Source organism: Akebia trifoliata, chromosome 3, assembly GCF_017979445.1.
Source record: "Akebia trifoliata isolate Shusen 1 chromosome 3, ASM1797944v1, whole genome shotgun sequence".
NCBI lineage: Eukaryota > Viridiplantae > Streptophyta > Magnoliopsida > Ranunculales > Lardizabalaceae > Akebia > Akebia trifoliata.
In genome coordinates, this window is record NC_141377.1 from 948,357 (window position 1) to 974,877 (window position 26,521).

At 34.0% G+C, this 26,521-nt stretch overlaps 4 protein-coding genes across 11 annotated transcripts; 2 read left to right on the top strand and 2 right to left on the bottom strand.

Annotated features, from left to right (window-relative positions):
- Window positions 1-2,212: 2,212 nt before the first annotated feature.
- On the bottom strand, window positions 2,213-5,949 carry LOC147405353 (uncharacterized). The gene is made up of 3 exons (XM_086433107.1): window positions 5,781-5,949; window positions 5,320-5,617; window positions 2,213-2,619 (listed from the first exon to the last, which is right to left on the bottom strand). Exons 1-3 carry the CDS (start codon window positions 5,821-5,823, stop codon window positions 2,571-2,573), a joined length of 390 nt encoding a protein of 129 aa, XP_086289233.1. The 5' UTR covers window positions 5,824-5,949; the 3' UTR covers window positions 2,213-2,570.
- A 3,331-nt stretch (window positions 5,950-9,280) lies between these two features.
- On the top strand, window positions 9,281-16,564 carry LOC147405354 (GEM-like protein 5). Of its 8 annotated transcripts, none has more exons than XM_086433109.1 (5): window positions 9,281-9,376; window positions 9,410-9,454; window positions 14,400-14,861; window positions 14,955-15,229; window positions 16,059-16,564. In XM_086433109.1, the coding sequence occupies exons 1-5, from the start codon at window positions 9,310-9,312 to the stop codon at window positions 16,308-16,310; spliced, it is 1,101 nt and encodes a 366-aa protein (XP_086289235.1). In that variant the 5' UTR covers window positions 9,281-9,309; the 3' UTR covers window positions 16,311-16,564. The 8 variants fall into 8 exon arrangements, with proteins under 8 accessions (XP_086289235.1, XP_086289239.1, XP_086289237.1 ...); XM_086433113.1 differs by having other exon boundaries at window positions 14,487-14,861; XM_086433111.1 differs by having other exon boundaries at window positions 9,310-9,454; window positions 14,400-14,568; window positions 14,614-14,861.
- LOC147405355 (GRAM domain family protein) lies at window positions 9,460-10,060 on the top strand (the record flags this gene model as incomplete). Its single annotated transcript, XM_086432909.1, has 2 exons — window positions 9,460-9,691; window positions 9,777-10,060. Coding segments are annotated over 2 exons (516 nt in total), but the record flags the coding sequence as incomplete, so codon positions are not given.
- A 4,886-nt stretch (window positions 16,565-21,450) lies between the features above and the next one.
- LOC147405356 (protein CURLY FLAG LEAF 1-like) lies at window positions 21,451-22,703 on the bottom strand. Its single transcript, XM_086432689.1, has 2 exons — window positions 22,477-22,703; window positions 21,451-21,881 (listed from the first exon to the last, which is right to left on the bottom strand). Exons 1-2 carry the CDS (start codon window positions 22,681-22,683, stop codon window positions 21,552-21,554), a joined length of 537 nt encoding a protein of 178 aa, XP_086288815.1. The 5' UTR covers window positions 22,684-22,703; the 3' UTR covers window positions 21,451-21,551.
- Between the last annotated feature and the right edge of the window lie 3,818 nt (window positions 22,704-26,521).

The following is a 26,521-nucleotide window of genomic DNA, read 5'->3' on the forward strand; positions in this document are numbered from 1 at the left end:
TGATGGGCGTTCATACTCTTTAAGCCACACTTGTCACATCAGCTCCAAAAGCAATTTTCTCCACAAATTGTGTTTTATGTCCTAGCAGATCCTATCACCTCCAGACTCCCCTGTTGCTTACCAAATCATGGTGTTAAAACTCGTTTTGATGTCTCAGACAGGTTTTTTTTTTATAAGTTTGAGTTGTCTTGTTCAACAATGAGAAAAATGAACCATGTTTTAAATCTCATCCAATGCGTTGAACTTGTTTATCCGTCTCATTAGTGGACAATACCAAGATGTAGTGGACAAGTCATCTCGGTATTGTTGAGATTTAAAACCATGCCTCAAATATGTCTCCAGTGTGCATCGGACACAAACGGCCCAAGCAAAGCTAAGTTGGCACCTTCCTTACTAGTCCATCATTCTTCATGCTCAAAAACATTGCACAAACCCTTTGTCTAATTATTATTTTATTTTATTTTTTAATTCACAATTTTGGACCCTGTGTACATAACATCGTCGTCATCTATTCAATTCAATTCAATTCATGCCCGTGGCTTGAACTGATTGCAATCCAGATGGGAGATCATTCAGGGACATACTAAAGTTGATCCCATCTCTTGCAAGCACACACGTTAGATATTATCGACCTCATAGGATAATATAACAATGATATATTGCTTTGAAAATTATATTTTCATATATTTTTCCTACTAGTTTAATATAACATGAAATCTTATAAAATAAAAGAATTATAATAATAGAATAGAATAGTATTACAATTAGAAATTAAATATAGCACAAAAAAGTTAAAACGGTTCGAAATTATCAGACCCAACAGACCCAAATCAAGTAATTCAGTCGGGTTGAATCCGGATTTAGTGAAAGCAAAATGATTCGGATATGATTTTAACTAACAGGATCCTAATCAGATTCAGATCTTTTCCATATACTCATATCCGACCCGAGCACCACCAATTTTTAGCACTAGCGGTGCATTTCTGGCCTTATCTTAGGTTAGAAGTCTTACACAGAGATAGGAGCTTGACTATGTCAAGTTAGTCTTACTCTAATCTAATAATAAATAAAGGGTGATTTAGACATACCACCTTCCACCTTTGGTGAATATTCAAACTGTTGACATAATCAGTGGCATAGATTTTCTCTGAGGCCAATGAAAAAAATCATCTAAATGCCCTTATCTTCAACCACTAACTTTAAAAAATTCTTTATTTTATTTTTCAAAACCTGTCGTCTTCAATCTCTAGTGTAATATTTGTTACAATCATCTTCGACATTAAGACCATATTCTTCAACCTTGAAACCTCAAGAAAAAGATACATTTTTTGGGGAAGTGAAATACCTATAATTTTCTACAAGATTGAAGATTGAAGAGCTTGAAAATGAAAAGCAAGGATTTTGATTATTTGAATAATTTTCTATTTAGATTGTTTTCTTTTGGGATAATTTCCTGAGGTCAAATCTTCACCAAAATGCGGCTGCTTATAAGAAAATACTCATAAATAAATTAGCAATTTCCTATCAATGGATCCATATAAATCGCACCGATAACTACAATGACTTTATTCGAGATTAAAATATGTAACTTGTCCCATACTTTACATCATTTCCATTCATAATTTTAGATTGATTTTTTTTATTGTCAATCTTTCAACTCAAGCTAGTAAAGTTTCTAGTACTTGGGACCAAATATCGCTATTTCCATCAGACTTTGAATTCAAAATTAGGGCTTAAACGGGATTAGATCGGATAATGTCAAAATCGTTCAATGTTATTTCAAATAAAATTGTTAAAATACAGCCAAATGGTGACTTGACCTGAAGAGAGGCCTCGACCATTATGCTCAATTATTGTTATTTGATAAAAGATAACTTGTAAAAAATATAAAAATACAACTTACAAGTAATATATCATTTGGATCTTGACAGATATAAGAATGGATGCATTTCCGAACCGGATCCGACTTATTCAAGGGACATCAACCCATGTCCGAACCATATTTTAATTCGGATATACTTTAAGGACCAAACCTGCTAAATTCATATTTGGATCACTCGAAATTCAGATAAAATCCGTCCCATTTTAAGCCCTATTCAAAACACCACCACCCTAGAGTCTCACCAAATTCTTCGAGAACCAACACCCCCACTGCTGTGTGAGGCTCCAAAATACAGTCTTATATTTTGCACATAGAAGATGCAAGCCAATGTTTTAGGCATTAAACAATGATGGCTCATTATAAGCTACATACAGCTTAATTGCACTTTTACATGGTCAATGTTGTTCTAAACAGCTTATTAGAACATCATAAAGTTTCAACTACACTGAAAAGAAAAAAAACATTCGGACACTAAGAGGATATACCCATGGATTAAATTTGTCATCTAAGAATGACATAATTATAATTACAAATTTCATACAGTGATATAAAGGTTCAGAATAGATCACATGGATAGGTACACCAAAGATCAGTTTGTTCGTAGAACAACTTTAACACAACAGATAGAAGCATTGTTCGCGCCAAATATCAGATCCCATATTTACTTGATTAAATGCCTCAAAACAGCCTAAAAGCAGCACTCCTCCAACACACAACAGCAACAAAGTGCAGTCAAACTGCAAAGGTAAAAGAAACAAATCATTCATTAGTATCACCATCACTTCAAGGGGTTGGCATAGTCGCAAGCCGAGCCTTGATAAGCTCCTCAAGAAGGGTAGGTCAAGTCTTCGAAACCCCATGAAGCAATGAATTCCTGGGGGCCACCTTCCAGGGTCCAGTTGACTCAACCAGTTGCACGTAGGACTTTCCGAGGGAGCGATGCGTGTGACCATGGGATTAAGTCTCACTCGAAGGGTGAGGAAACCCACGATAAGCCAAAAAAAAAAAAAAAATCACCCTCACTTCAAAGCTTTTAGAACAAACTCTGCACGAATTTTTAATAGAATCTAAGCTAATACTTACCAACCCAAAAAAAAATGGAATCTAAGCTAATAACTCATTAATCTAACACATTCGACTGCTAATACCCAGACTGAAGACATCCAAACTATTCCCAACTTTAATGAAAGTGGATGTGAATTTGAAAGGTCTCACTTGCCTCTTGAATTCGACAACTGAAACTCGATCATAGTAATCTCATATTCCCTCCTGTATATATAACTGCATGTATTGAAATTGAAATTTGAATCATCATGACTAGCTGTAATTCCATTGTTCTCCTTATCCTATATCATTAACCACCTCTATGGGAGAGTTCTAAAGATGGTAAAACCCAAAAGCTTTTCAAACCAATTTAAAAACCACCCAACACGGAGTCAGACTTTGAAGCGGGCAGTCCGACTTTGAAATTTTGAAGGAACCCTCTTGGCACTATGACACGTGGCTTTTCGTATTTATTTCACATCCCTACTTTTTGTAAAACGGCATCCTCATTTAATGATAAATACAATTAGAAGTCAAACTTATGGACTGAATCTTCTTATCCATTCTACCTAAGCCAGCAAGAAATCTCAATGATGACGACCTAAGAGCATAACCTCCTATTTTAATTTGAATACACAGATATGTTTTGAGCTAATAGACATCGCTATGCCAATCGAAAGGAAAAGATATTAAGAAGAAACAATAACCATTTGAACAACATAGGCTCTTGAGCAAGGAACAAGCTTAAGCACAAGGTTTCCAAGATCGAGAAAAGATCTTTCTACATTGATAATAACTAACAAAGGAAAATCAGAAAAGAAAAACTAAGGACTTTCAGCTCCTAAAGAAACTTACCCTAATAAACAGAGTCCACTTGATACTAAACAATGATAGTTAACCATTTGTTTGATTTTCAAAACAAGTGATAGATGCAAATTCGTATGGTTTCTATAGCAAATATTGCCAAATCATGAAAACCCAACAGAACCGTAACTTGTAGTGTATCTATCAGTGAAACTCAAACTACACGAAGATTTGACTGAATATGGACTAAAATTTTCAGATTGTATCACACCAAAGATATCCCAAAGAACCAAAAGATTAACCTTTTACCATTGCCAATAAAGATGAGAAAACAATAATAAAAAGAAGCATTTATAACCTCTTGCACATTGCATGTGCCATAATAAGCTTAATTGATAAGGTTCCAGCAATCAAGAAAAAGATGGATCACTCACTAAAAAGATGGTAACAAGCAAAAGGGGCAGGACAAAAGGAACAATTTTTGGTGACAAACTTGGAAAACTATCTCACAAACTGAAATCTGTTGATAGCAATTTTTTTGATAAAGTATAATTTATTAGAGAGAAGGAGGTTGAGATGACCAACCGAGATACAACGGAAGAAATTAAGAAGTCCAATTATTATACACAAGATCCCATCAAAAGAGAAAGTCCTCAAAAAATACGCCTTTAAATTCCTCAAATGGCTTACACCAAAGAAAAAGTAAACCGACAATATTTAGGAACTCTTCTTAGAGAGAAGACTCCTTTCCTCAAAGATTCTCATATTGCTCTCCTACCAAATCCCCCAACTCACTGCAAAAGGGGTGAAAGACCAAAAAAACTTCTCTCCAAGGGAAGAGACATCAAAACGCCAACTTTGAAAGAGGTCCCAAACCGAGCTAGGGAAGATCCAATGAGCTTGGAATTGTGAAAGAATATAGTAAGCCATTTGAGGGAACCATTTGGTTTAAATATAAATAGATGCATTAGAAACAAACTTTTACACATAGTAAGAACCATACCAAAACTTCTAAACAAAAAAGCCTAACCCATAGTAGATTGATTAGAAGTTAGAACTACTCTCATTTACTGAAAGAATAAAAATGAACACAGGTTTAATTTTCCAGATTTTTTTCATTAAAGATACCCCAAAATAAAATAAAATATATATATTTACAGTAGGTTCCAGTACAGGACCCTATCTTTCTTATACATTGCAAATATTTTAAGATAATAAGAAAGTATTTTCAACATATATTGAATTTAAACAGGACTCCTGATTTTTTTTTTTTTTTTTTTGTAAATTCAATTGTAGTATTATAACCATTTTCTGAAGAAAAAAATCACATAGAAATAGAAATTTAAAACATCTGCAACCATATTGGGTTTAAATTGATTTAAGGTTCAAATAAATATAGCACCAAAGAGAAAATAAAAAATCTAAATAACCAAACACCAATCTCACAATGATAAAACCCACTACCTATATATAGAGTCTCACATCATAAAAATGAAAACTATAAGCACAGAAATTTGCAAACATCACAATATCAAATACTAAAAGAAAAGTAAAAAAATAAATCAAATGGTCTCACTGAAATCACATACCACCCTTTCATAAATGAAGAACAACCAGACTCTTCATGGTAGTGGTAGTATTGCTGAGGTGGTGGTGGTGGTGGTGGTGGCGGTGGTGGAGGGTATCCATCATTGAAGTACCCTTGATACCCAGGAGGAGGGTATGGAGAGTGCCCATGATGCCTATGATGATGCCGATGATGATGCTCATGAGGTGGAGGTGGAGGATACCCATGTGGTGGTGGTGGTGGTGGAGGGTATCCTTCATAAGGTGGAGGTGGTGGTGCTGAAGGTTGGTATCCTGGTGGAGGATGAGAAGATGGATACCCTAAAAATAAAATTGAGACCAAAATTAAATATTAATCAAAAAATACCCAAATTTCAATTTCAATTTTAATCCATAAATTATCAAAGTGAAACAAAGAAAAATACAGAAACAAATAGAACCCATTAATCTAGGGTTTCTAATAAAGGGAGAAAGTAAAGATTACTTTGTGGATGGTAGGGATCCTGAGGAACGTTTTGGTAACTCATTCTCTTCGATGACAGAATGGGGTTTCAGAATTTAGGGTTAGGGAGAGAGAGAGGTTTTTGGATTGAGTCTCCAATTTCTTCTTGGTCACAACTACGGAACAACCACTCCCCTCTTTGGTTGGTCAATCGTAAATGAGAGCTATTATTGGCACCCCACTTAAATTATTTCTTAAATTATTACACCCCAATCTCTTAAATTACGATTGTGATTAGGCTCATAAAAAAAAACTAACATCCAGCACGAGAGAGATTTTCTATTGGCACCCAACTTTTAATTATTTTCTTTATTTTTTTAATTGGGGTGTAATAAGTAAAAATTGGAGTGCCAGTAGCAGCTCACCAAGAATAGATTCCTGGGTGTTTAAGAAAACAGCTGTATTTTGAAAGAAAAAGAAAATTACTTAACTAACTATGATTTTGACAGTTACCGCAATGGTTATTTATCGATCGAGATATCCTTTGTTTTGTCCAAAAAAGTTGATTGAATCATCAATAATTTAGATCCATTTTTGGGGGGATCGATATTAATATTCTCAATTAGAATAATTTATGGTTGGCTTGGTTGGACCAATAAAATGAAGTATCCAGGCTCCGTTCAGACAATACCCAATTGGTAATATATGTATGATTACCACTTGTATCATAAATGCTTCCTATATTTATACCATATGATAAAATCTCAAATGGTTGGTGGAAGACATGAAATGATATGAAGAGAGAGATATAGAGAGGTGGTAACAAAAAGAAGTGGTATTGGGATTATTTATCCTATATATGCAAATCGAAGTCAGGTAGATCTTTATACGGAGTGGAGCATAAAATTAAAAGAATTGAAGAAGCCCATTCACGAATAAGAAAATTACATTGTAATTTAGGTTGGATTTCAATGAAATAATACATCAATGAGAAGTTAGTTCGATAAGTTGAGTGAATTCTTTTTTAGGGAGAAGCAAAAAAACTCATCCTTCTTTACTTTAAATTGTAGACAGTGTTCGATAGACAAAATTGAATACAAAGATTTGTCTTATATGGCTAAAAGATCATCATCACAGAAAATCAACTCATTTCTATTGAAAAGTGATTACAAACTAACAGTGAAAATTAACGATCCACGATTCATCAATTAGTAAATTAGGGTTAGAAATTTTAGAATTGACTATTTTTTGTGAGACTTTATCATTATTAATTAACTTAATTAATGGATCGTGATGAAGTGATTTCTTTCTAATCACCCACTAATTTTTCTTTAATAACTTGATATACCATTTAGTGTTTTTTTTTTTTTCTTTCTCAATACCTCCTACCCTGATTTTAATTGGTAAGATTGATGATTCAAATTTTTAAGATTAATAATTCAAGTTGTTAGGATCAAACTTTCTTTCAATCATTCAAATTGACTTTTTACAATCATCGAGATCAATAATTGTAAATCATTAATCTCAACATTTGAACATGAATCATTCAAATCAATGGTTCAAATTGTCAAGTTCGATGATTTGAATGATTTATCACAATTATTTGAAGCATCAGACCATTTGAGTTTTGCTGTTTTTATTTATTTGTTTTCCATCACGAGGTCTATTAAGTAATTTTACATTTTTTTAATTTGGATATTGAACCGGATCCAACAGTTGGTATATTTGGGTTTTTAACTCACTATATATAATGTATAATGGTATCGCTGACATAGGGCACATGCTTAGTTGCATTAAATACAACTTGAAAAATTAAATTTCATATCCAAAAATGCCCTCAAAACCTTAATTAATTGGCAAAGCATGGTTGGATTAGATGCTCTCATATGATCTCTCAGTACATTTATTGGAATGGTGGGCCTTGAGATCCACAATACTTGCTTCACACTATTTCTAATTTTGGAGTATCATTTTATTTAATTGGTTTAGAATGGAAATCAGAACCAATAGGACAATTTTGAAAGAACCCTAAGAACAAATCTTTTGTTTTATCTTTTTTTTTTCTTTTCTTTGATTATTTTTTGTGTGATTTTGATCATATGTGTGCATCAAGAATAATAAAAGATTGATCATCAAAAGTAAATCTCGAAGAATCAGTGGCATCTAAGATTTTACCTCTACAATTGATTTCATTGATACGAGAACCGCAACCAATAAAGACCATAACCAAAAGAAATTAACAGACATATTTCCTATAAAAATCACACTGGAACAAACCAGTTGATACTCCTAATTGGAGTGAATTATAGTTGCAAAAGAAGGATGAGATATCAAATATGTTAATCATAGAGATTAAAAAAAAAATCCTCGGGACAATCACATATCACCTCAAAATATCTTAACCTAAAATTATAAGTATGACCGTGATCCAGTATTCATCTAATAAAATTTACTTTAAGTGCTTGTTGAAAGAATACATAACCTTATAGATATTAAAAAAAAAAAAAAAAAATTAATATATATTTTTCTTGGGAATCCCCAATATCTCATCCATTTTTATGATGGAGAGCTCGACTCAAGTTAACTCTAGTATTTTGGTTTTTTTTTTTTTTTTTGTCATATACGAATCATTTTACATTAAGATCTTAACAAAAGAAGAGTCGTGATTTTCTGAAACTCCTCAAACACATGCCTCCACCCATTGATGTGGTATAGGCTAGAACCATAGATTTGTCCCCTTAGGATACACAATTGTACATCCCCATAAATATGTATAATTATATATCACAAGGAAAAAGAATTTATGATTCTAGCGTATGCGATGTCAGGGATGAGTGTGAGAGGGGTGGTCATTATTCATAAAGGAAAATGCTGAAATGACACAAGCAAAGACACAAAGGTGACAAAAATGATGTGGTGGCACATATATAATCGGAGATGCTTTTTCTCGTATCTCAAAGAAAGCATCTACGGCAATGTGCAAGACACCATGAGTTCTTGTCATCCCTACACAACTCATTCATAAAAGAGTTTATTAAAAACGGAAAGTCAAAAGTCACAAATGAGAAATAATCAATTAAATTCTTAAAAATCAATCGTGACTTAAATACTACGCTACCATATCAAAAAGCCATTGTTATCTTGTCTACGTGATAATTTTGTTATAAATAAAATTCTATTTGAATGATAAATAAATAAATAAATGAAATACACGTGTCAAAGAAATAAATAAGATAACGAAATATTTTAGTTTTAGTCTTTTTTTTTTTTGATAAACAGTTTTAGTCTTACAAAAGAAGCTTCTAGACTCTAGAGACTTAACAAGTTAATGACACGGCCCAGCCACCGCGCTTTACATCCGTTCCAGTACGCGACGTGGTTGTCAAAGGTCATCTTCTTGGCCTTCAATTATCGGTCAAACGTTAATTCTTAAGGAAAAGAGCCCACACGTGTGTAAAGGCTATAAATAAGCGTTCCCCCTCCATAATCCCAAATACAACAAAATCATCAACAATCCTCTATTTCTGATCTCTCAATCTCAATCTTACCTTCAATTTCAAAGACTTCAACCATGACCACGAGCAGCATAACTGAAGAAACTCTACCCAATCAACCTTCTTCATCACCATCACCATCATCTCCACCGTATGATCATGTAGAGAAACTATCACCATCATCTCCACCTTATGATCATGTAGAGAAACCATCACCATCATCTCCACCGTCTGGTCATGATGATGAGAAATGGGGGACCCACATCATGGGCCCACCTTCAGCACCCTCATCTCACCCTAGTAACCAGAAGGCAGCCTTATGGCGTGCTGAGGACCATCCTTACCTTCAGTACGCCCCAGTCGAAAAGCCAAGAACCAATCCCATAGAACCAGTTATCCACGTGTTCAATTCTTGGACTAACAAGGCTGATACTCTTGCTCGAAATATCTGGCAAAACCGTAAGTCACTTACCAAATTCTTCTTCTACTTGCACATTAAATTTCCTTCCTTTGCTTTTAGTAACGTTTCGGGGTTTTTTTTCAGTTAAAACGGGTTCATCCGTATCGGGTGCTGCATGGGGGAAGATGGGCCTGACAGCTAAGGCAATAACAGGTGGTGGATTCGAATCTCTTTACAAACAGATTTTTACAACCGACCCGAACGAGAAACTAAAGAGGAGGTTCGCTTGTTATCTGTCCACGTCGACAGGACCAGTAGCTGGAACTCTGTATCTGTCCAACATTCACGTGGCTTTCTGCAGTGATCGTCCACTGTCCTTCACTGCACCGTCTGGTCAGGAGACTTGGGGTTATTATAAGGTAACATAAAATGTTTTCCTAATACTATCAAATGGATTGGATTCGGATCTGATTCGTACTAAATCGGTACCAATCCGATTTGTTATGTGATTGGGTCCTTATCGGAACTCACATCCTTAATCCGGATCCGGGGTTATTGGATCGAATCGAGGTTTGGATCTGACCTGATTCATGGGCAGCCCTACTATCATAAAGGTCTGGGATGTGTTCCCAAACGAGCCCTATTTCTGCATTGCATTTATACACAAAAGCCCATTATGCTTTTTGTGACCAGGTTTAGATAAAGAAGTATTAGGGCCCATTATATTGAAAGATGGGCTTGGATAGATACTTACCCAACCCAAATCTGGTCGGTCCATAACAACTAAATCAAATCCATCAGTTTAACAACTCTTGAAAATTAAAATGTATACAACACATTTGGGAAATATTATGTGAAAATGACATAAATTTTCTTTGAATAGGTGATGATACCTTTGGGGAAGTTGAGTGCCATAACCCCAGTGAGCATGAAAGAAAATCAATCAGAGAGGTACATCCAGCTATCAACGATCGACGAACACGAATTTTGGTTCATGGGTTTCGTTAATTACGAGAAAGCTTGTGGTCATCTCTCAGACAGTAAAACAGAATTCGAAACACACCAAATAGCAACAGAACCACCAGTAGTTGGTTAACAGAGGAGTAGCTTTACGATCACGATTTATTACGTCGATTATGATTTCCTAGTCTTTTCAGAAATTGTTTGATTTTTTTTTTCTTGTAATAAGTTATTATGGACCATTTGTTCATTTGTAGCTTTGTAATAATGTTATTAATAATAAATGGTGGATATTCGTTTTTTTTTTTTATATATGTTAGATGTATCTTGGTTTTAAATAAATCTCGAATGGAGGTGTTTGTGTTGAGTTTCATCCCCCAAATGTAACAATACATTACATGATCTAGAGCTTCATAGAGTGATCGAATTAGTTGTGGCCTTTAACAAATAACTCCACATACCTTTAAAGAGCAAGTAATTATATCAAGCTTGATGGAGAATTGTTCTTGGTGACTGAGTAACTGATCGGTCAAACCTGATCTTAAATCAAGGGTGCTGCTAACATGTGTCCTAAGTGCACACGTAAGATGCAATAAATACACCTCCAACTTTATTTTCTTACCTAAAATGCTCTGCATACTATTTTTTCCTATAAAACTACTTTTAGAAGCCGATTTCTAGTGTATTTAATGCATTTTAACACATGCCTTAGGGTCATGGTTTTTAAACTCGTTCGAGACCGAGATGTATCACCCAAGTTAAGTCGATATCAGAGTTGAATGAGACAAACTCACAAAGTCATTTTTTTGACAGCGATTTAGGGCTCATGTTTAATTTTTTTTTTTTTGGTCTCATGAGACGTTTCAAACATATCCGAAAACTCATCCAAAACGACTCGATATTGGGCCTGGACGAGACAATACACTAAACCAAGTTTTAAAACCATGCTTAGGGCACGTTAACAAAATCCATAAATCAATGTGAAACACTTTCCTTACTAACATAATAAGATTTTAAGTTTTACTAAGAGTCGCATTGCTCAAATTGATTATCACATGAGCAATCCAACACCACAGTCCCCTAAATTTCGTAGAAAAACTTAAATTTAAAAAAATAAAAAATAAAAAATTCGTTTAATCTCGATCCAAGGTTTTGAAAATGGACAGTTACCAAACTTCCACATAACTCCCATTAAAATTCAACCAAAAAATAAATTTTTTTTTTTTGAATTTTTTGAATGCCACAAAGTCAATCGAACGATCCCTTACTAAGGGTGAAATCCTTACCAACTTAGTAAGGTTAGTCGGACTCCAAATCAATTAAAATAATCTTCATCTCCTTTAACATATCTGGAGTCCATAAATCCCATAGAGTCCTATACACCTTGGACTGATTTTTGGTGAGAGTTTATCGTTCTTAATTAACTTATTTAATGAATCGTGACGGAATGATTTCTTTCTAACCACCCCCTAATTTTTCTTTAATAACTTGATATACCATTTAGTGTTTTTTGTTTTCTTTTTCAATGCCCCCTACTCTCATTTTAATTGGTGAGGTTGAATTGTTAAGATCAATAATTCAAGTCATTAGGATCAAACTTTCTTTCAATCATTCAAATTGACTTTTTACAATCATTGAAATCAATAATTGTAAATCATTAATCTCACATTTGAACATGAATCAATGGTTCAAATTGTGAGTTCGATGATTTGAAGGATTGATCTCAATTATTTGAAGCATCCATCTCTACCATTTGAGTTTGCTGTTTTTTTTTTTTCATCATGAGGTCTATTAAGTAATTTTACTTTTTTAAAATTCGGATATTGGACGATCCAACAGTTGGTATATTTGGGTTTTCAACAAACCATATATAATGTATAATGGTTTTGCTGACATGTGCCCTAAGGGCACATGCTTGGTTGCATTAAAAACAACTTGGAAATTAAATTTCTTCTCCAAAAATGCCCTCAAAAGATTTATTTTATTTTTTTCAGATATACCCTCACTTATTTTCAAGGTATATTTAATGCATCGAAACATGTGCCCTAAGGGCACACGTTAACAAGACCCTAATCAATTGGCAAAGCATGGTTGTATCTGATGCTCTCATGTGATCTCTTACATTAATTGGAATAGTGGGTCTTGAGGTCCGTAATATTTGCTTCACACTATTTCTAATGAAGGGGTGTCATTTTATTTAATTGGATTAGAATGGAAATCAAAACTAATAGGATAGTTTTGAATTTTTTTTTTAAAATTGATTAGAGTCAAGTATTCTGAAAACCAAAACCAACAACTGGAGTTATTTAAAAAGAATTTTTTGGATAACTCCAAAATTAGTGTGTGGGTAAAAAATTGGTATTCGACACCTGACATGAACAAAGCAAATCACAATGATTGGTTGTATAACAAATTCATTGCGTATCTCGAGTAATCTCCTTGTTAATTAGGGACTCTCTATTTTTTTATATTAATTGATTGAGAATCCCTTGATTTAAAGGAAGAGATTGATTCATTCTTTTCTAGTTTAATGTTTTATTTTTCTATTTAAAAAGGGGACTATCATGTAAAGAGAGAAGAAAAAAAAATGAAGAAGAGGCTATGTTTGGTAGATCTTATATGACTTCGAGTGGAATGAATCTTCAGAATTTGGACATGTAATCTAATTTAGGACGAACCCTAAGAACAATTCTTTTGTTTTGTCTTCTTTTTCTTTTTTCTTTTTTTTTTAAAAATTTTTTTTGTGTGATTTTGATCATTTGTGTGCATCAAAAATAATAAAAGATTGATTGTAAATGGTAAATCTCGAAGAATTGGTAACATCTAAGATTTTACCTTTACAATTGATTCCATTAATATGAGAATTACAACCTATAAAGACCATAATCAAGAAAAATTAACAGTCATATTTCTTATAAAAATCACACTGGAACAAACTTGTTGACACCCTGAGCGGAGTAAATCATAGTGGCAGAAGAAGGATAATATATCAAATATGTTAATCAATATATATATATATTCCTTGGACAATAACATGTCATCACAAAATATCTTAAGCTATAATGATAAGTATGACTATGATCCAATAAAATTTACTTGAGTTTTTTTTTTAATCAAAATATATATTTTTCTTAAGAATCCCCGACATCTCAATCATTTGTTTAATAGAGAGCCTCAACTCTATCTTAACAAAAGAAGAGTCGTGATTTTTTTATGCCCCCTCTGACACATGCCACCGCCGACTGATTATGATTATAGCACATACGTGTCAGGGGGGTCTGTGAGAGGGGAGGTCATTACTCATAAATAATTAAATTCTTAAAATCAATCGTGACTTAGATACAAACGTGTCTAAAAGCCATTGTTATCTTGTCTACATGATAATTTTCCTAATTTTTTTATAAATAAAATTCTATTTGAATGATAAATAAAATTTAAAACAAAGAAGTACACGTGTCAAAGAAATAGATAAGATAACGAAAGATTTTAGTTTTAGTCCTATGCAAGAAGCTTCTAGACTTTAAAGGCGTAACACGTTAATGACACGGCCCAGCCACCGCCCTTTACATCCGTTACAATACGTGACGTGGTTGTCAAAGTTCATTAATTCTTAAGGAAAAGAGCCCACACGTGTTTAAAGGCTATAAATAAGCGTTCCCCCTCCATAATCCCAAATACAACAAAATCATCAACAATACTCAATTTCTCATCTCTCAATCTTACCTTCAATTTCAAAGACTTCAACCATGACCACGAGCAGCATAACTGAAGAAACTCTACCCAATCAACCTTCTTCATCACCATCACCATCATCTCCACCTTATGATCATGTAGAGAAATCATCACAATCACCATCATCTCCACCGTCTAATCATGATGTAGAGAAACCATCACCATCATCTCCACCGTATGATCATGTAGAGAAACCATCACAATCACCATCATCTCCACCGTCTAATCATGATGTAGAGAAACCATCACCACCATCTCCACCATACGATCATGTAGAGAGACCATCACAATCACCATCATCTCCACCGTCTGGTCATGATGATGAGAAATGGGGGACCCACATCATGGGCCCACCTTCTGCACCTTCATCTCACCCTAGTAACCAGAAGGCAGCCTTATGGCGTGCTGAGGACCACCCATACCTTCAGTACGCCCCAGTCGAAAAGTCAAGAACCAATCCCATAGAACCAGTTATCCACGTGTTCAATTCTTGGACTAACAAGGCTGATACTCTTGCTCGAAATATCTGGCAAAACCGTAAGTCACTTACCAAATTCTCCTTCTACTTGCACATTAAATTTCCTTCCTTCCTTTGCTTTTAGTAACGTTTCGGGTTTTTTTTTTTTTCAGTTAAAACGGGTTCATCCGTATCGGGTGCTGCATGGGGGAAGATGGGCCTGACAGCTAAGGCAATAACAGGTGGTGGATTCGAATCTCTTTACAAACAGATTTTTACAACTGACCCGAACGAGAAACTAAAGAGGAGGTTCGCTTGTTATATGTCCACGTCGACAGGACCAGTAGCTGGAACTCTGTATCTGTCCAACATTCACGTGGCTTTCTGCAGTGATCGTCCACTGTCCTTCACTGCACCGTCTGGTCAGGAGACTTGGGGTTATTATAAGGTAACATAAAATGTTTTCCTACTACTATCAAATGGATTGGAATTCGGATCTGATTCGTACTAAATCGGTACCAATCCCATAAAAAAAATTTATTTGGCCCAGACCCAATTGGATCTATTATTATAAGATCCATTCCCGGTCCAATATGAAATTGGTCTAATCTTAGATCAATCATAATCCAATCCAACATGGGTATATGTAAAAGGAAAATGCCGGAATGACACAAAAGTGATAAAAATGATGCAGTGGCGTGCACATAGCCGTAGATGATTTTCACTCGTATCTAGCTGAAAAACATCTACAGAAATGCGCATGACACCACGTGCTTTTGTCACTTTTGTATCACCTCAGCGCAACTCTTGTTTAAAACATCAATATATTCGTATCTTTTTCATTAAAAGATAAAATTAATAAAATTCTTTTCAATAAAGGAAATATTGAAAAGGGGAAGTATTGGAGAATACAAACCTCCCACATCCTTAATATGGATCCGGATTTATTAGATCGAATCGAGTTTTGGATCTGACCTGATTCATTGGCAGCCCTACCACCCATGAAGGTCGGTCTGGGATGTGTGTTCCCAAACGAGCACTATTTCTGCATTGCTCTTATAGACAAGCCCATTATGCTTATATGCGACCAGGTTTAGATAAAGAAGTATTAGGGCCCATTATATTCAAAGATGGGCTTGGATAGAAACTTACCCAACCCAAATCTGATCCATAACAACTAAATCAAGTCCATCAGTTTAACAACTCTTCAAAATTAAAATGTATACAACACATATGGGAAATATTATGTGAAAATGACATTAATTTTCTTTAAACAGGTGATGATGCCTTTGGGAAAGTTGAGTGCCATAACCCCAGTGAACATGAAAGAAAATCAATCAGAGAGGTACATCCAGCTATCAACGATCGACGAACACGAATTTTGGTTCATGGGTTTCGTTAATTATGAGAAAGCTTGTGTTCATCTCTCAGACAGTAAAACAGAATTCCAAGCACCCCAAGTAGCATCAGACAGTAAAACAGAATTCCAAGCACCCCAAGTAGCAACAGAACCACCAGTAGTTGGTTAACAGAGGAGTTGCTTTACGACCCGATTTATTACGTCAATTACGATCACAGTGTTTTTTTTCTCCATTTTTGTACGACCTTCCCTAGTCTCTTCTTTGCTGTGATGATATGATTTCCTAGTATTTTCTGAGATTGTTTGGTTTTTTGTTTTTTCCTTCTCTCTTGTAATAAGTTATTATAGAGCATTTGTTCATTTGTAGCTTTGTAATAATGTTATTAATAAAAATAGTGGTATTCGTTTATCTTTTTTATGTTAGATGTATCTTGGTTTTAAATATATCTCGAATGGAGGTGTTTGTGTTGATGAGTTTCATCCCAAATGTAACAATACATTACATGATCTAGAGCTTCATAGAGTGATCGAATTAGCTGTGGCCTTTAACAAATATCTCCACATAACTTTAAAGAGCAAGTAATTATATCAAGCTTGAAGGGGAATAGTTTCTTGGTGAACTAATTACCCAACCTTGGAGCAACTCCAACACACTCACGTTTTTGCTCTGTATTCTCTCCTAATTATCGTTATATAGAGTCAGAGTCCTCCAAAAGATCTCTAATGCATTTGCGTTATAGTTCTCTACCTCGAAATTTTATAGGAAAAAAGTAAGTACAAGTGGTAAAAGGAGAGTGTATTTCTCTCCCTCTACCTATTGGTAGTAAAAAACTATGGCAATTGTGACACAGATTATTGTAGCTGAATTTGTGGAGATTAGATTTTTTCTAATTTAATTGGAGTGAAGACCTCTTGAATAGGTAAAAGGACTCTCCATAATAAAATGCCTAATAAATATGCTTATTTAAGTTGGAGTTGCTCTTAATAGCCAAACAAGCACAAAGAAATAAGAGAGAGCACTACTCCAATCCTTGCAATCAAAGTATGTAAAAAAGACCAATAGAGGATAAACACAATCAATTTTAAGAGTTGTGATTCAAATAAAATGTGATTTGTAGGATCTACTAATCCAAAATATAATAAGAAAAAAAATTAATTACCTAAACATTGATCAAATCTATTGGAATTGGTTTAAAAGGGGTTGATTGATCAAATTTGAGATGACTTGCATGGATGCACAAACTACTAATCCACCTTGAGATTGGTTGATATTCCTCAAGATCTCAAAAAGAAATCACAAAAACCACATAAAAAGAAGAAAAAATTAAGAGCAAGATTTACATAGTTCAGCAAAGACACTTACATCAATGGACTCTTAAGAGTAATTCAACTATTATTCATATCTGATATTACTTGATTTTCTCCGTTATATGATAGGCTTTGGGCTTTCCTTTCTAGATCCCTCTTTTATAGGTCATTTTACAAAGAATCTCTCCAAATTTAGGGACCTTCTTGTTATCGAAATACAAAGATTTTTGGTCTTCTCTTTGAACTTCCATCCTTTTTAGAGGGAGGGTTGGGATGTCCACAAGGGTGGAGGATCCTTTTTAGTTCCAACTTCTTGGAATATATATTTCTAACTTATTTTCTCATCTTATGCTCATATAGATGGACAATATTTTATTTTAAATTATTTATAATTGAATCCCTAGTAGCTTAGAATATTGCAAAAGAGTGTCATTCCATGTAATCTTTCCAACTTACTTTGAAAAAATCTTAGGAGATTTAATAGATAACTCTAAATACTATTTCGACTTCTGAAAAGTATTTTTTGATAATTTTTTCACTCATTCATTAATCAAATATAAAACATTCCTAAGGATTAACAAAACAATCATAAATATGAAAATAATTACTTCGAGATGCGAACAAGATCCAACTTGAACCGATTTGATCCAAACTCGATCAAAAAGAGCATAGTGTAAGTAGCCGACCCCTCTCCCTTCCAAAGATGGGAGGTTCAGCGCTATGCTCATGTTTTCTTCTCCTTCTTAGAGGCTTGGCTCCTTTGAAGTAGTCGACCCTCTCCCTCTCCAAGATAAGAGGCTCAGCCTCTTTGAAGTAGTTGGCCCTTCGCTTCTCCAAGATAAAGGCTTGACCCTTTGAAGTAGCTGATCCTCCCTCTTTCCAAGATAGGTGGCTCTAACCCTTTGACGTAGCCAACTCTCTCCCCCTCCATGATAAGAGGCTCGACATCTTCATCATAGGTGGTTCGCCTCTATTGAAGTAGCTAACCCTCCCATTCTCCAATTTAGGGGTCTGTCCCATTCAATTTTTAAGCTTTCTTCTTTTATCTCTCTTAAATATTGAAATTCTACTTCCTTTTATGGATGATTGGTCTCCACACTACCATTCATCCTCTCTTAGGAATATTATCAATTATTCACATGATGAGTAACACATCAAGAATTGGCTCGAGAAGAGAAAAACATCTCAAACAATACTATCCAAGTAACAACACAATAAGAAGGTGCTACAAATAAACTACTAACTCTATCGTCAAGAGTTCAATGAAAATCACATCCAAAGAAATCACGAATGCATAACTTATCTAAGTCAACTTGGAGAATTGAGTAGTCATCGAGTTAGAGTAATTACACAATAATAACTACTTCTCATGTCAATTATAAAAATCATAAGAAATTGATCTTTAAGATTACTAATAAAAAGCATCATGGGTCTCTAACGAAGGGCATCATGATTCCCCGTCTTAAATCCTTTTGCATCATATTTTTCCTCATTTTTTACTTCATATTTGTATTTTCTCAAAAGCTTAAAATATTACTATATAACACTCCACTTATTTATATTTATGCCATTTATCATTTTAATAACACCATTCATCAATAAAATATTGTTTTGTTACTTACCAAGATGAGTTTGTATTTGTTTTAGGAAAAAAAAAAAAATGGAGGAAAAAATATTTTAATGAAAAAAGATATTTATCATATAATAAATGATTTTTTTTTCTAAAATAGTAACTTTGACATAAGATAAAAGGATACTACAACACTAAGAATAATGCTAAGTGACCTCAAAACCATACTTCATATCGCTTTTTACCTGGTGGGGAATGGTGGGGAAGGGTTGTAGAACCATAGATGCATATCATCGAGATATAAGTGAAAAAGCACCTTTGATTCCTACACACTTTCACCTCAGGAAAGTGTGATATGAGTAGTAGAAGTTGAGGTCATTCTGCACGCTCCAACCCTAAATATCTTTTTATTTTGTTTTATATATATTTTATTTGTTAACTATGTATGGAGATAGGGACGAGCGAGACCCATAGAGATGTTCTTTAAGAAGAATCTGTCTTTTGGTGAGAACTATGTTTTACCAAATCTATTTCCTTTTGGATTTTGATTGATGTATGATAATACATTTAGGTTTTAATATATTTTATAGAAGTCAGGTATTTAGATAATAATAAAATACTTCGTCTGACTTTTGGGAAGACTTTTATATGAGAAACTAAATTGAAAAATGATTGTGTGGAATGTGACTTTTGTATAATATATCATAAATTATAGGGATTCAATTGAAAATATATTATGTACCATTCTAGTTAAAAATTAAAGAGCTTATATTGCCAAGCCAAATTTTTACTAATGGCAACCCAAGAGGTGTGCTAATTCTTTGGTAATTTACATATGAATTGGGTGCGATTAGTTGGTGTGGCAATAGAATCTCTCCAAAATTAATAGAAAATAAATCAAGGGTGCTGCTAACATGTGTCCTAAGTGCACATGTAAGATGCAAAAAAATACACCTCCAAACTTTATTTTCTTACTTAAAATGCCCTCCAAACTATTTTTTCCTATCAAAACTACTTTTTTTTTTTTTTTTGTAACCGAGGGAGTATCCCATCAACACTCTCACGTAAGCGTGACGGACTAATCTCCCTTGGGGGCCCCGCATGACCAACCCCATACGAGATTTAAGGGGACTAACCCAAACCCATTTAAGTGCCACACAAGGAGGTGGGAAGGGGACTCGAAGACAAGACCTGGGGAGCACACCCAGTCTTATCAAAACTACTTTGAGAAACTTATTTCCAAACGCATTTAATGCATTTTAACATGTGCCTTAACAAAATCTATAAATCAATGTGAAACATTTTTCTTACAAGGATAGTTAGATTTTAAGTCTTAGTAAGAGTCGTGTTGTTCAAATTGATTACCACGTCATCAATCCAACACCACAGTCCTCTAAATTTCATAAAAAAATTAAAAAAAAAATCGTTTAATCTTGATACAAAATTTTGAAAATGGACAATTACCAAACTTGTACATAGCTCCCAAACTTAAAATTAAAATTCAACGAAAAAAAAAAAAATTTTTTGAATTTTTTTTTTTTTTTAGTTCAAAGAATTTTGCCTCTAACAATCTTTTACAATGGGATCATATAATGAGGGTAAAATCCTTGCTAACTTTCTAAGGTTAGTTGGACTTCCAAATCAATTAAGAGAATCTTCGTCCCCTTTAAAACAGGAAGATAGGACAAATTAGGAGTCCATAAATCCCATAGAATCCTATACACCTGACTTCTCAATTTATTCTGTCTCCATTTATATATTTAATAAAAATAAAAACTAGAATACAGAACAGGAGGCTTTCTCTACTCTCTCGATAAATAAATAAAAAAGGAATGAAAAATATTTGATTTTAAAAATTAAATGGACACGATGGGACCATGTTAGTGATGCAATCTCTACCGTCCACGTGGCTCACAAAATTCAAAAACTTTATCTTTGACCATGTCACGATCTCTCTCCCCTGTTGATCGTTTAGGGTCTGTTAAGATTCCTTCTGGCAAAGAAGGAATCACTGAGGCAGTAGTGTTGTTGGGTTCTGCGACTAGCTCTCAAAAGCTGATGGGTTCGTCCTATAAGATTCGAATTCCAGATAGACAGAGAGAGATTTACAGATTACAGGTTGCACAAAGTAAACAAAGAATTAAGAATGCCGACAGTTTCGATTATTAGTTTAAATTTTAAATTTTTTAAGACGAAAACATGAGTTACAAAAGAAAATGACAAACAAAACAATTTAATTAGATTAACAAAAAAAAGATGGAGACTTTACATGGAACCAAACCAAGCCACATGTCGCTATCATTATGACATTTTATTCTCTGTTCTCCACTGATGATTCGAAACTTGAGAGCTTATCTCTGCAACTCTAATGGCGTCCAAAGAAACACCAAAAACCAATAAAATAAATAACAAAAATAAAAAAAAAAAAAAAAAAAAAACAAGAAATGATTGAAACCCATTTTTCTAACTTCATCAATCCACGTTGAAGATCAATCAAAAACAATATTATGTAGAAAGTAAGAAAATTGAATCTTATGGGAATTCGTTTTCCGATCGATCCAAATGCAGAATAAGTCCACTACATTTGGGGCACTCTTCGACCCCTTTTGGAATCATAAAATACATCAAACAAGTCTTGCATCCAGCAACAACGAGAACATGGTCATGATCATGATCACCTTCATAGTGAAAATTTTTCTTTGATGATGAAGAAGGAGAAGATGAACCAGAGGATGAACTCTCACTTTCACATGAACTATCTTCCTCGGAGTAATAGTCTCCATCAAAATTAGCTGTTTTTCGTGGATCTTCTTTGGCTTTCGTTCCATTCCTCCTCCAGTTTACATAATAAATCTCTCCTGTCTGCAGATATAGAACCCCATAAAAGAAATAAAAATCAAGACTTTCAAGAAAAACATCACAGATATTAAGGGGGGGAAACTAACAGAAGGATTATAAGAACGAGGAATAGAAAGATCCCAGAAAAAAAATATCTTAAATTTAGAATACCCATCAAAGAAAGCCAGAAAGATTACAAGAACAAAGAAGACATTAAGAGAAGAAAAAAAACCAGTAAAAAGATCTTAAATTTAGAAATACTCATTAAAGTAACCCAGAAAGATTATAAGAACAGAGAAGATATTAGGAAGAAACCCAGTAAAAAAATCTTAAATTTAGAAATACCTATCAAGATAACTCAGCAGACTTACGAGAAACAAAGAAAATATTAAAAACCCAAGAAAAAAAATCTTAAAATTTAAAAACCCATTAAAAGTAAAGTCAGGAAAAAAAAAAATTCTTCACTTTGCTCCCTTTTAGCCCTGTTTTCTGCATTTATGAGAGAAACAAAATAGAAAAATAGGGTCTCTAATGTACAAAACTATAAACACCCCTGGAAGGAACAAAAAAGAGGATTGTAGGATCTAGTTTTTTCTTGCATTTATTGAAGAGATGTGACCTTTAAATCGAGGCACTGTTCCCATTGGTAGGGAAGAGCGATTTCCGAATTAAGATCTAAAGTTGTTTCTTCATTCAACAGATTTTCAGCCGCATCAGAAGTTTCTGAGTGCTCAACGACACCATTAACGCTATTTGGTCGATTGAGCGAGCAATTCTGAAGAGACCTCTCTAAAGCAGTGATCGTCGCCATATTCCGAGCCATCATTGAATCATCAAAATATCAAATACAAAGTAGAAAACGAGAGAGACAAAGATGAAATCAAGCTATCCATATATAACATTGTAATCGGTAAAAACGAGAAGAGAATCTTTAAAAAAATGAGAAACAGAGATCTAAAACAGATGAGACAGAGAGAGAGAGAGCGAGAGTATGAGAGAACCGGTAAAAACGCGTTTTCCAAAAAAATTGCGGGAGCTTTCTAAAACAGTTTCTGGATTTTGCAAAGAGAGCTCTACTAACACATCTACTTTTACTTATGCAACACCAATCACTCTTTAAACCGAAAAAGTTGGTGTGCCAATAGAATCTCTCTTTTGAAAATATCTGCTTTTGTTCAAATGGCGGGATTGTTTGGCCTGTGATTTCTACCGGACTGTTTGGCTCAGTTGGTCAGAGTGAAACTAAGAGTGAAAAAATATTTGTGGGGGACAATAATGATGGATTTCTTCTTTACCGCGGTTAATATCTGTCCCAATAACTCATTAATCTATAAATTTTCAAAAATTTGTGGGGGCAAGCACCCCGCAGTGTAAATCTGCTCATGTCCTTATCCAAATCCTACTCTTTTTTAATATCCGTATCTGATTCTTATATCCGATTTGTTTAAGAATATCCATATCAGTGACTCCAAATATATTAGAGATGATTATGCAAGAATACTACATTGCTCTCGAAATTCAACTCTAGTTGATGATAACATGGCCAGAGGCAGGTTCTACTGTAGTGGGGGGCAAACTATAGTTAGAAAATGATACTTAGGTTTTTTTCGATTAGTCAATAAAAAAATGTTCAATCAAAAGGCCATGTCAAAAACTAAAGGGGGTGCAAAAATTGAAGGGAGACCAGGGGGTGGCAAATATAGACAGAGGCGAGGGAGTGGGGGCAAATGAGGCATGTGGTTAGTTAAAATACAAAGTTTTGTGGTGACAACTTCCCCCACAAGCTCCTTACTAGCTCCACCCCTGAATGATAGCATGGAAGACTACTATACAGACAATATCTTTATACTGCCCCCATACTACAAATAATTTTAATATATATTCATGCATTAAAAATCATTTTTATTAGCATTCTAACATGTCCATGCATCAATTTATGCATTTTATTCTATAATATTCAAACTAATTAAAAATCATTCTTAACAATTTCATGCATGAAAATCATCACTCTTTTACGTTATGTTTGGATTGAGAAAAATGGAGAGAAGAAAAGAGAAAATAAATGAATTTCTCTTGTTTGGATTGTTAAGTGGGGAGAGAAGAGCAAAGAATTTGAACAAAGAGGAGAGAAAACAAAAATGTTAATTTTCTTTCTCTCCAAAAGTGAAGAGAAGAGGGGAGAAATGGAGAGAGGCCCTTTTAAAATATTTTATAATGCCAATTCTTCCCTTAGATATCTTTTAAGATGTTTTAAAATTCCTAAGTTGTCCCAAATTCTCTCATGTCAATCTAAACATAGTGGAGAGATATTGAGTTTCCCTTCTCTTCTCTTCTCTTAGTGGTTTCTCTTCTCTCCACTTCTCTCAATCCAAACATGTTTTAGTCATTTTTATGTAAGTGTATTTATGCATTCCTACATTTTGTTTCATAGGTTTGGCATTAAATAATTATTTTTCATATTTATTATCATCTAAACTTATTCATAAATCATCCAAGGCTTACCACTCAATTTTAGAATAAAATCATTCGATTTCATGAACAAAGGGCAAAATTCATGTTTTTCTATTGGTAATGGCACACCATAAACATATGTCTTATTATAATATTGATACACAATAACAGATAGGGCTAGCAATGGTCAGATAATATCCGCTTACCCGACTCACCTACCCAAATTATTTACGTATAGGTACAAAATTTTTATCCGATTAAGAATTTGGGGTAAATTTATCCACAATATTTTTATCCGAATATTTTTAGGGCGTGTTTTTTTTCTCCATTTTTGTACGACCTTCCCTAGTCTCTTCTTTGCTGTGATGATATGATTTCCTAGTATTTTCTGAGATTGTTTGGTTTTTTGTTTTTTCCTTCTCTCTTGTAATAAGTTATTATAGAGCATTTGTTCATTTGTAGCTTTGTAATAATGTTATTAATAAAAATAGTGGATATTCGTTTATCTTTTTTATGTTAGATGTATCTTGGTTTTAAATATATCTCGAATGGAGGTGTTTGTGTTGATGAGTTTCATCCCAAATGTAACAATACATTACATGATCTAGAGCTTCATAGAGTGATCGAATTAGCTGTGGCCTTTAACAAATATCTCCACATAACTTTAAAGAGCAAGTAATTATATCAAGCTTGAAGGGGAATAGTTCTTGGTGACTAATTACCCAACCTTAGAGCAACTCCAACACACTCACGTTTTTGCTCTGTATTCTCTCCTAATTATCGTTATATAGAGTCAGAGTCCTCCAAAAGATCTCTAATGCATTTGCGTTATAGTTCTCTACCTCGAAATTTTATAGGAAAAAAGTAAGTACAAGTGGTAAAAGGAGAGTGTATTTCTCTCCCTCTACCTATTGGTAGTAAAAAACTATGGCAATTGTGACACATATTATTGTAGCTGAATTTGTGGAGACTAGATTTTTTCTAATTCAATTGGAGTGAAGACCTCTTGAGTAGGCAAAAGGACTCTTCATAATAAAATGCCTAATAAATATGCTTATTTACGTTGGAGTTGCTCTTAATAGTCAAACAAGCACAAAGAAATAAGAGAGAGCACTACTCCAATCCTTGCAATCAAAGTATGTAAAAAGACCAATCGAGGATAAACACAATCAATTTTAAGAGTTGTGATTCAAATAAAATGTGATTTGTAGGGTCTACTAATCCAAAATATAACAAGAAAAAAAAATTAATTACCTAAACATTGATCAAATCTATTGGAATTGGTTTAAAAGGGGTTGATTGATCAAATTTGAGATGACTTGCATGGATGCACAAACTACTAATCCACCTTGAGATTGGTTGATATTCCTCAAGATCTCAAAAAGAAATCACAAAAACCACATAAAAAGAAGAAAAAAATTAAGAGCAAGATTTACATAGTTCACCAAAGACACTTACATCAATGGACTCTTAAGAGTAATTCAACTATTATTCATATCTGATATTACTTGATTTTCTCCGTTATATGATAGGCTTTGGGCTTTCCTTTCTAGATCCCTCTTTTATAGGTCATTTTACAAAGAACCTCTCCAAATTTAGGGACCTTCTTGTTATCGAAATACAAAGATTTTTGGTCTTCTCTTTGAACTTCCATCCTTTTTAGAGGGAGGGTTGGGATGTCCACAAGGGTGGAGGATCCTTTTTAGTTCCAACTTCTTGGAATATATATTTCTAACTTATTTTCTCATCTTATGCTCATATAGATGGACAATATTTTATTTTAAATTATTTATAATTGAATCCCTAGTAGCTTAGAATATTGCAAAAGAGTGTCATTCCATGTAATCTTTCCAACTTACTTTGAAAAAATCTTAGGAGATTTAATAGATAACTCTAAATACTATTTCGACTTCTGAAAAGTATTTTTTGATAATTTTTTCACTCATTCATTAATCAAATATAAAACATTCCTAAGGATTAACAAAACAATCATAAATATGAAAATAATTACTTCGAGATGCGAACAAGATCCAACTTGAACCGATTTGATCCAAACTCGATCAAAAAGAGCATAGTGTAAGTAGCCGACCCCTCTCCCTTCCAAAGATGGGAGGTTCAGCGCTATGCTCATGTTTTCTTCTCCTTCTTAGAGGCTTGGCTCCTTTGAAGTAGTCGACCCTCTCCCTCTCCAAGATAAGAGGCTCAGCCTCTTT

Bases quoted from the DNA above. Each gene is read 5' to 3' on its own strand.
- LOC147405353 (XM_086433107.1), bottom strand. From the start codon at position 5,823: ATGAGTTACCAAAACGTTCCTCAGGATCCCTACCATCCACAAA. The intron at 5,618-5,780 runs GTAATCTTTACT...TTTTATTTTTAG, and splicing joins GGATCCCTACCATCCACAAA to GGTATCCATCTTCTCATCCT. The intron at 2,620-5,319 runs GTATGTGATTTC...TTACCTTTGCAG, and splicing joins TCTTCATTTATGAAAGGGTG to TTTGACTGCACTTTGTTGCT.
- LOC147405356 (XM_086432689.1), bottom strand. From the start codon at position 22,683: ATGATGGCTCGGAATATGGCGACGATCACTGCTTTAGAGAGGTCTCTT. The intron at 21,882-22,476 runs GTCACATCTCTT...CTATATCTGCAG, and splicing joins AACAGTGCCTCGATTTAAAG to ACAGGAGAGATTTATTATGT.
- LOC147405354 (XM_086433108.1), top strand. From the start codon at position 9,310: ATGACCACGAGCAGCATAACTGAAGAAACTCTACCCAATCAACCTTCT. The intron at 14,862-14,954 runs GTAAGTCACTTA...TTTTTTTTTCAG, and splicing joins TCGAAATATCTGGCAAAACC to TTAAAACGGGTTCATCCGTA. The intron at 15,230-16,058 runs GTAACATAAAAT...TTCTTTAAACAG, and splicing joins AGACTTGGGGTTATTATAAG to GTGATGATGCCTTTGGGAAA.